At 43.2% G+C, this 8,696-nt stretch overlaps 1 protein-coding gene across 1 annotated transcript; it reads right to left on the bottom strand.

Annotated features, from left to right (window-relative positions):
- Window positions 1-440: 440 nt before the first annotated feature.
- Window positions 441-7,197, bottom strand: LOC139640615 (sterile alpha motif domain-containing protein 14-like). Its single transcript, XM_071514789.1, has 6 exons — window positions 7,132-7,197; window positions 5,934-5,952; window positions 1,557-1,714; window positions 1,144-1,260; window positions 768-954; window positions 441-544 (listed from the first exon to the last, which is right to left on the bottom strand). Exons 1-6 carry the CDS (start codon window positions 7,195-7,197, stop codon window positions 441-443), a joined length of 651 nt encoding a protein of 216 aa, XP_071370890.1.
- Window positions 7,198-8,696: the final 1,499 nt, after the last annotated feature.

The following is an 8,696-nucleotide window of genomic DNA, read 5'->3' as shown; positions in this document are numbered from 1 at the left end:
GTCACTTTACTTTGTGACGTACATTAAAAAGTAACTAGTTACGTTTTAAGAATACTTTTTACTGAAAATAACTCATACTTAATACTTAGTAACTCGTACTTCTGCGTTACCCACTTCATGGGCTTATGGCTTGTGCTGCCAAGTGTGTTGTTTATTATTGTTTTAAAATGCAATGAAAGTCTATTTTTCTGTTTTCAAAACAGTGAGCCGATCCCATACATCAAGTATACTTAGATTAGAGCTTAGATTGGTTTGCAGCATGTTGTCTGCACAAAATGCATCATTTATCTACTTTTTAAAAACAATTGCATTAACAACAAACAACAATGTGAAAGAAAGATAAAAAAACCTACATTTTAATAACAAAAAAATAAATAATAACACTCTGTGTCTGTCCGCCGGCGTGTGTGTGTGTGTGTGTGTGTGTGTGTGTCTGTGTCTTACCCCAGGTCCAGGAAGCGTCTCTTGGTCTTCTTGTCAAAGATGACGGTCGGACTGCCAGGATCTGCTGGGCTGGTGTCCCGACTTGTATCTGATACCAACACTAACATACACACACACACACACACACACACACACACACACACACACACACACCCACACACACACAAACACACACACACACACACATACACACACACACACACACATGCAAACAGTAGATTTTATGGGTGCAACAAGTCCCAAAATCATAGAACCAAGATGAATCCTAAGTATACTTGACTGAGTGTGTATGTGTGTGTGTGTGTGTGTGTGTGTGTGTTTACCTTCACTATCGGGCCTCCTGTTCCTCCTCATGTAGATGGGGGAGCAGTCGGAGGAGGCGCAGGACTTGGAGGGGGAGCTGCTGGGTGTGACCAAGGCCTCCTGAGACGTGGCGTTGGTCAGCTGGCGGTACCGCCCCCGCGGGGGAGCGGCCAATGACGTGCCTCCGTCCTCCGGCGAGCGACGCACCTGAGGACGAAAACAGGTTTGTTCTTTCTTTCTTCACTTCAGTCTCTCTCTCTCTCTTTCATCCTTCTTTGTTAGACACAGTTTCCCTGCATTAATAAGACTAAAGAGCAATTGGAAATGTCACTACTTTTTCCTTCTTTTACGTGCATCCTCCTCTTCTTTCCCTTCATGAACTGTGATTGGTCTTACCAGCGAAGTGTCAAAGGAGAAGGCGGGACTCCGTGAGGAGAGCAGCGAATCGGGAGAAGGGGAGGAGCCTCGCTTGGCCGAATGGAGGGGGGAGCGGGCCGAGTGTAACGGACTGTCCTGGTATTCACACACACACACACACACACACACACACACACACACACACACACACACAGAGTTTGCGCTGTATGTAGGAGAATACAAAAAGGCTACAAAAAAAAACAAAAACCTCTCTTCTAATAAATAGAAATGAAACCTATATGATGACATAATGGTCTGTTATGAATCGCTCAGTTTTGACCAAAACATCTCATGGGTCATTATAATTCAAAGGTTACAACAAATTAATTTTAACAGTTGTAGATGGATCTTTGGAGAGATAGAAATAAATAAAAGAAATGGCCGAGCTTTACCTTCCTCTCCAAGCTGTCATCTCCCTCTGTGGAACTGACGCTGTCACGGTAACGGGACCGCGAGGGGCGGTGCCTCCGCGCCTTGACGGACAGCTGGGCCCGGCCCTTCTGGATGCTGTTGTCCAGCAGCTCTGTCTCGGGGATGGCCTCATTCAGGTCTGAAAGACGAGCACAGAGACTCACAGAGTGAGGCAGGCTGCACTAGAGGAATGAAGACGCTAATCAGAAAGAAGAAATTAACTTTTTCATCCTCCATCAGTGAATTCACACAGAACGACCTTGTGTGGGAACATCAGGTCGATTACTGGCTCTAATAAACATTTGACTACACATTCATTTTTTTCTGTTTTAGATGAGTGTGCTTTCCCCTGTTGCATGGCCTTCATCCCACGATTCACCAGCCATTTGACTATTTCAACCAGAAACCTTCCTAATAAAAACAACAGTCGTTTACATACATGTACCAACCTCAGTCACAATATATGATCAATACATCATCATTTCTGGTGGGTGGGAGTTAATTTTCTGCCCTGGCACTTTGTTTCCAAAAAGCAACCATGAGATGTTGTGTTTCTGCAGAAAGTCATTTTATAAATATCAGGACTGGGAGACCAATAATGATCAGAGGACCACTGTACTTTAAAGCTGCACTGGGGGAGATATGTATGTACAAAAAAAGCCTTTTAAACAGCCAATCATGAGCTGTGGCTGCAACAGAGAAGGGTTGTGTCATGGTTCTGCCATGGCCTGCCCTTGTGTTTGTATTTCCTTGTTTCTGTGTGTCCTGTCTGCCCTTGTGTCTCACCTCCTGACCTCTCTCCTCTCTCCCTTCACTCTTCACTCCCCAGTCCTGCCATTCTCCACCTGTCCACCAGATGTCCTCTGACTTCCCCTCTTCACCTGTTCTCCCCCTCCTGCTTCCACCACACCTGTCTTCCGTCAGGCCGTTAGCCCGGTTACCTTGTTCCCCCTTCACCAGCCTGCTTTCCGACCAATCACCTTCCGGACTCTCCCCCCTGCCAGCCAGCTGCCCCTCGTGTGTAATCAGTCTGTGTGTATATCTTAGCCCCGTTTCATTAGTCATTTCAACCGGCCCTCGTTGACTTCCCCTCGGCGGAATCCCCGTCGCCATCTTAAGTGTCGTTCCATTACTCCGATAACTCAAGTGAACTTTCTGAGATCGACCCTTCAAGGGCCGAGGGAGCGAGTCGACAACGATGTAGACTTCACAAGCGCATATTTCCCAGGATGCATTGTGATCGTCCGTCAATTCCGGCGCAAGAACAGGCGATGAATATAAATGCAAGTAAACAAACAAAATTTAGAGGATGTAGACATATTTTTGAAATGAACGCATCTGCAATATTTCATTACTCATTGTTCTTTGTAATTTGTATTATTTATTCTTATTATTATTAATTATTAGGCCTGCTTAAGGGCAAGTGCGTTCCATTTCAAATATTCTGCTCCCCCTCGGACCCCGCACCCCCGCTCTGCAAGTGGCCACTCGCGTTACGTATGGTGCTACGTATTACCAAGTGCCGAGGGGAAGTGAGGGAGGGCTGGTTAAACGACTAATGAAACGGGGCTCTTGTCTTTGTTCCTTGTAGTCTGTGCCAGTTCGTTGTGTCCTGTCATGTGTTCTGTTGTCTCGCCTGTTCCCCGCCTCATTCCTTGTTACCCTGTCTTCCTCCTTGTTGGTCACCACCCAGGTTTGGCTCTGTTTGCCTTTTGTTTTGCCAGCCTAGTGGTGGTTGTTTTTGGTTAGCCTTTTGTTAGTTTTGCCTTTTGCCTTTTGGATTGTCTACTTTGTTTTTTTTTTTGGTTTGCCTAGTTTTTCATTACCCCTGTCCTGAGCCGGTCGTGCGTTTGGGTCCAGCCCCCCTCCTCACTCGTGACAGGTTGGTAAACATGAACGTGCTGTTTGCAGTTTACTGACATAACGTTATAGGATTTCTGGGTAATGAAGGTCCTCAAACAATTACCTCTTGCTTCCAATTGGGGCCGCCAACATGCAAAGTTGTCTAGTACAGCTTTAAAGTCACAATGAAATGAAACATTTTCACCTTGTTGGCCAATTTTCCATGCCATAATATACACCTACTTAACAATAAATGCCAATAATTTACAAATACCCATCACATTTACACCATGGAAAACAGTGTCTCTTTAATGCCGACCTCATCGTGTGACAGGTAAATAAAAATCCCAACCGATAAAAACATCACAGATTTTTGAACAGGCGCCCCTTGGCCCCTCCCATCAAATAAAACTGCCTTTCTCTCTCTAACTGATCTCCCATTGGTTTACACTTTTGAATGCATTATGTCAACAGGAAATACATCGCATTGAGGAAGCAAGATGCTCTCAGAACTGATTAAAATATCTTTAATCAGAATTATCATTAAAGGGATGGAAAACGGACAAAAAAATAGGAAATCAAATTACGCTGTAAAGGCACATTGTGGTGCAGCCAAGAAAAAAAAAAAAAAAGACTCATGTCTTGTAGTTGCGTCCTTGTCAGTTTGACACCTGACTGCTGTTTCCACATTTCTCTCCCATCTTTAATATGTCTGCTTTTACAGGAAAAAAATCATTAAAAAAGACAAATGACACATTCAAATTTCATCAGATGGTATAGTGAATGAAGAGAAGAGAAGAGAAGAGAAGAGAAGAAACTACTCCTCTGTTTTCCTGTGATCTCTTGACCCCAATCTCCATCCATTCTCCTCTGGCCGCCGTCAATTACTTCCCCTCCACCTTTTCTGTCAGGACAGCCTCCTCTCCAGCCCCCCCCCCCCCCCCCCCTTCTCTCTTTTATCTTTCTCTCTCTTTTCATCCCCCAAGGCACACTCATATACCCTGACACAACTCATACAGTTACAGCTAAATCAATCCTGGGAGATTCACGATGCGCTGCCAGAAAAGTCATCTAAGCTTTAAAGAAAAAAAGTGACTATCGACAAAATATGTAATTTCTATGTAGGTGTATGTTGTGTATGTGCCAGATGTGTAAAATGTGTGTGTGTGTGTTTGTCCTTCAATTGTTTTATTCAATTTTCCCTTCAAGCTATAGTAATGCGTCCCACCTTTGTCTACTAACCCCACCACACCTCCACACACACACACACACACACACACACACACACCCTCGAGATTCATCACTATAAATTTGGTTGTCCCTGCTGACCGAGGCAGCGAAGGATTATGGGAGATGACCCCTGACCCCATGATGAACCTGTCTGCAGGTTATTGATCCAGATTGATCTATAGAGACAATACATCTGGTTTCTAATGAGGAAAGAGAAGAAGAAATCTCAGGAATTAAACTCCCTAAATCTCATCAAAAGACTCCAACCATCCAATTATTAACTATAATTCAGTTTAATTCTGGATAGTTTTTTTTCCCTCCGTTTCTTATGATGTTTTTTTTTTTCAAACTTTCTACTGAGGTAGAAAGAACATATTTTTCACATCTTTAGGTTTTATATTCCTCTATGTGCAAACATTTAGTCACTCAAGCAGATACTGTTAAGGTGAACAGAATAAAGTAAAGTAATGTACATATGACAGAAGATAATAAAAAGATGAATGAATGAATGAATATATAGATTTAAGTATTAAACTTCTATTGTCATTTTGCATGGTGGAGACAAATGTCAAATTTTCATATGTTGATGCTTTTCATACTAGACAGGTGTCTCTAGTTAGGGAACACACCATTTAAACTCAATGTGTGATGAAGATACAGTGTGAAATCATCCCAAAATTAGATATTTACAAAACCGAACAATGTAGTTACAAAATGACTGCTGTCATGGAAGCAAAATATATCATAAGTGGCTTTAAAATATTTTTTTCAAGATCTTTACTTACAGAATTGTTGTGTTTTTGAGGATATAATTCAACTGTGACTGGTGGCAATTCAGGTGGCAAAAATGTTGTTTAAAGCTCTTCATAATGTTGTCTTGTGAAAACCTTGAACCCTAACCTTTACCCTAAAACTATTCTTCAAGAGCAATGGTTCCCAACCTGTGGTCCCAGGCCCTCTTGGGAGGCCTGACCACTTGTGAAAACCTTGTAACTTTGGTGGTTTTCCTGTTTTCACATCCGTTGCAGGATCACACGCTCCTCTGCGGGTTGAGAAAATTCTCTGACCTCTTGGGTTTATGAAACTCTTTCAAAAACCCCTTTTGATGAAGGCAAAAATGCGTCGTCATCTAGCTGAGAACAAGGCTGGTTTTCTTCATTCCTGAAAAGCCGACGTTTATGAGATACAAGCTTTTCACCCGACAGCGATAACATGATGACTCAACCACAGGACAAGCATCACTGACTCTGCTGAGTGTGAGCAGAACGAATGTGAGACACAAACGCTGAACACATCTTCAGTGTTCTTTTAGCAATCCTGTAACTTGTGGAGGAGGAGGACATTTGGTTTTTCCAACACAATCACAAACAAATCAAAAACAATAGACTCGTTTTTGCTGCCCCTGCCTTCTCTCTCTCCGTCTCTCTTCTTCTCTATTTATCTCTTTATTTCTGTTTCTCATCAGCCAGGTGGCAGCAGAAAAAGAGACAGAGGGAGACGGAGGGATGACGAAGGAGGAGGAGGGAGGAGAAGAAGGAGAATCACAGGGGTAATAGAGGAGTGAGTCAACAGTGCAACTAGCTGTTTCTCTCTCTCACACACACACACACATACAGGGTCTCTCTTCCCCACACACACACACACACACACACACACACACACACACACACACACATACACAATGATTCATCCACCGTCAGGAAGCTCTTTAACTGCCAGCTTGGGCCCATTTGATACATCCAGTGCTGCTGACACACACACACACACACACATATTCCCACATGCAGAGGCATTCTGTGTGCCAGGTGCACACACACACACACACACACACACACACACACACAATAGGGCTGCATTGTAACTGTGGTTTATATTTAGCTGCAGTGGAGCAATTTGTATTATGAACCTAATTTATCAGCAGCAGTCACATTAAAAGGATGAGGATGAGGATCTGAGAGGGGCAGTAGAAGGGCGTTAATCATACACACTGTCTGTCAGAACGAAAAGGGAATTTATCAACACTATTTTGACATTATTTTTTCAATTAAGCAACATTGGCTGGTTTACGTTACCCAGCAAACATTTAGAATAAAGTTGAGTATTCTTCCGTAGCTGCTACCTGCATTGTTTGAGAAACTGAGAGCTAAAAACTTTTCTGATATCAGTTCAGCAGTTTCCAAAGCTGTTCTAATATGATTTTTTACTGTGTCGTGATACCATATTGTGAAACTTTTAGTCTTGTTTGGGTTAGATGTTGAACCTGCACATCATGCACCTGCACACATCCATCATCAAACGGTTGCTGGGTTGCTTTAGTTCAAGTAAACAAGTTATGAAAACGCAATGACGCATCCAACTGATTTCAGTATTAATCTATAATCTGTGCACGTGAGATCTGATAAACCTGTGATGAAGTTAGCGGAGGATGACTGTAGAAAAGTTATCAGTGTGTCCTCACCCACGCAGCCTCCCTGTCAGTCTCACTCCAGTCAGCCTCGCCTGTCTCTGGCGGGAGGCCAAGGCGTCCTGGCGCACGGATGCAAGTGTCATGTCATCTCTGGAAAAAGCTGCAGAGCTAAGACCATGTAGCAATTAAGCCGATGGATTTTACTTCCAAGGAGGGGATGATCGATTGCCTGGTGTGTCTGAAGCTATGAAAATATTTCCTGTTGCCCTGTCATCCGACCCGACTTTGGGTTTCTACCCTGTTGTGTTGGTGAGGGAAATTATATTCCAGTCGGCTAACGTGCTAAAAAAAAACAAAAACTGTCAAATCCGAAACTCATTAAAACGTCAGTGAAACGTGACTTCAGGTTTTCACTGAACTGAGGCGTCTCCCCACAATACTAATCAATTCGTCTATTTGTCTTTCTTTCCATTGTTGTGTCTCCTTGTCTTCCACGCTAACGCCAAGCGCCAAAATTATGACAGTTGTCTCAGGTGAACACAGTTAAGATTTACCTGTTGTCATGGCAACACTGACAAATTCTGATTTGACTTGTATTCAAATACAAGTCGCATGTTAAGTCGCATGCCTCGGGATCTGAATTCGTAGCGCACAATCCATGCGGTCCAGATGGGAATTGAAGCAAAATGCGACTCCATATGCGGCTTTTTTTTTTTTCGTTGTTCACACTGATTAGAAAACGTCAGATCTGAGTCACCTGAGGCGAAGAAAAATCAGAATTGGGACATTTTCAGCCGCAGTGTGAACGTAGCTTTAGTCTGTATATGATTTACAGAACTGGATTCCAAACAGAATTTACCATGATAGATGAGGAAGTGTCCTTGCTGCGTGGAGCTGCTGCTCACGGCCAAATACCATTTCTATAAAAGCAGCATGGAGATGGAGTCAGGAGGTAATGAATGTTGACATGCTGTCCTACGCTGCAGAGGAAGACATGTCACACCCTGTCTCTCTCTCTCTCTCTCTCTCTCTCTCTCCGTGTCTCACTCTTTCATTATGTCTCCGTCTTTCTCTCTTCTCTCTTTCCTCATTCATACACTGTTACCCTCTCTCTCTCTCTCTCTCTCTCTCTCTCTCTCAGTCTCACTCTTTCATTATGTCTCCGTCTTTCTCTCTTCTCTCTATCCTCATTCATACACTGTTACCCCCTCTCTCTCTCTCTCTCTCTCTCTCTCTGTCTCTCTCTCAGTGTCTCACTCTTTCATTATGTCTCCATCTTTCTCTCTTCTCTCTTTCCTCATTCATACACTGTTACCCTCTCTCTCTCTCTCTCTCTCTCTCTCTCTCTCAGTGTCTCACTCTTTCATTATGTCTCCGTCTTTCTCTCTTCTCTCTCTCCTCATTCATACACTGTTACCCTCTATCTCTCTCTCTCTCTCTCTCTCTCTCTCTCTCTCTCTCTCTCTCTCTCTCTCTGTGTGTGTCTCACTCTTTCATTATGTCTCTCTCTCTCTCTCTCTCTCTCTCTCTCTCTGTCAACTTCATCTCTCTGTCTACTCTCCCTTTGATTAAAGACACAAACATAATTGAACACAATCTGGAAAGAAGGAATGTGGAAAGGTGAATTATGGTTGTAGAATGT

The sequence above is a fragment of the Centroberyx affinis genome, unplaced genomic scaffold (genome assembly GCF_046629955.1).
Source record: "Centroberyx affinis isolate AG114_WGS23_722 - 3 ecotype Tasmania unplaced genomic scaffold, CSIRO-AGI_Caff_v1 ptg009955l_1, whole genome shotgun sequence".
NCBI classification, from domain to species: domain Eukaryota; kingdom Metazoa; phylum Chordata; class Actinopteri; order Beryciformes; family Berycidae; genus Centroberyx; species Centroberyx affinis.
This window is presented reverse-complemented; position numbering and strand designations above follow the sequence as displayed.

What these genes read in the sequence shown, in the direction of transcription:
- LOC139640615 (XM_071514789.1), bottom strand. Translation starts at nt 7,197, where the DNA reads ATGACACTTGCATCCGTGCGCCAGGACGCCTTGGCCTCCCGCCAGAGA. An exon ending in ATGACAGCTTGGAGAGGAAG is followed by an intron (nt 1,261 to 1,556) that starts GTAAAGCTCGGC and finishes TGTGAATACCAG; the next exon opens with GACAGTCCGTTACACTCGGC. An exon ending in CAGGAGGCCCGATAGTGAAG is followed by an intron (nt 545 to 767) that starts GTAAACACACAC and finishes TGTGTATGTTAG; the next exon opens with TGTTGGTATCAGATACAAGT.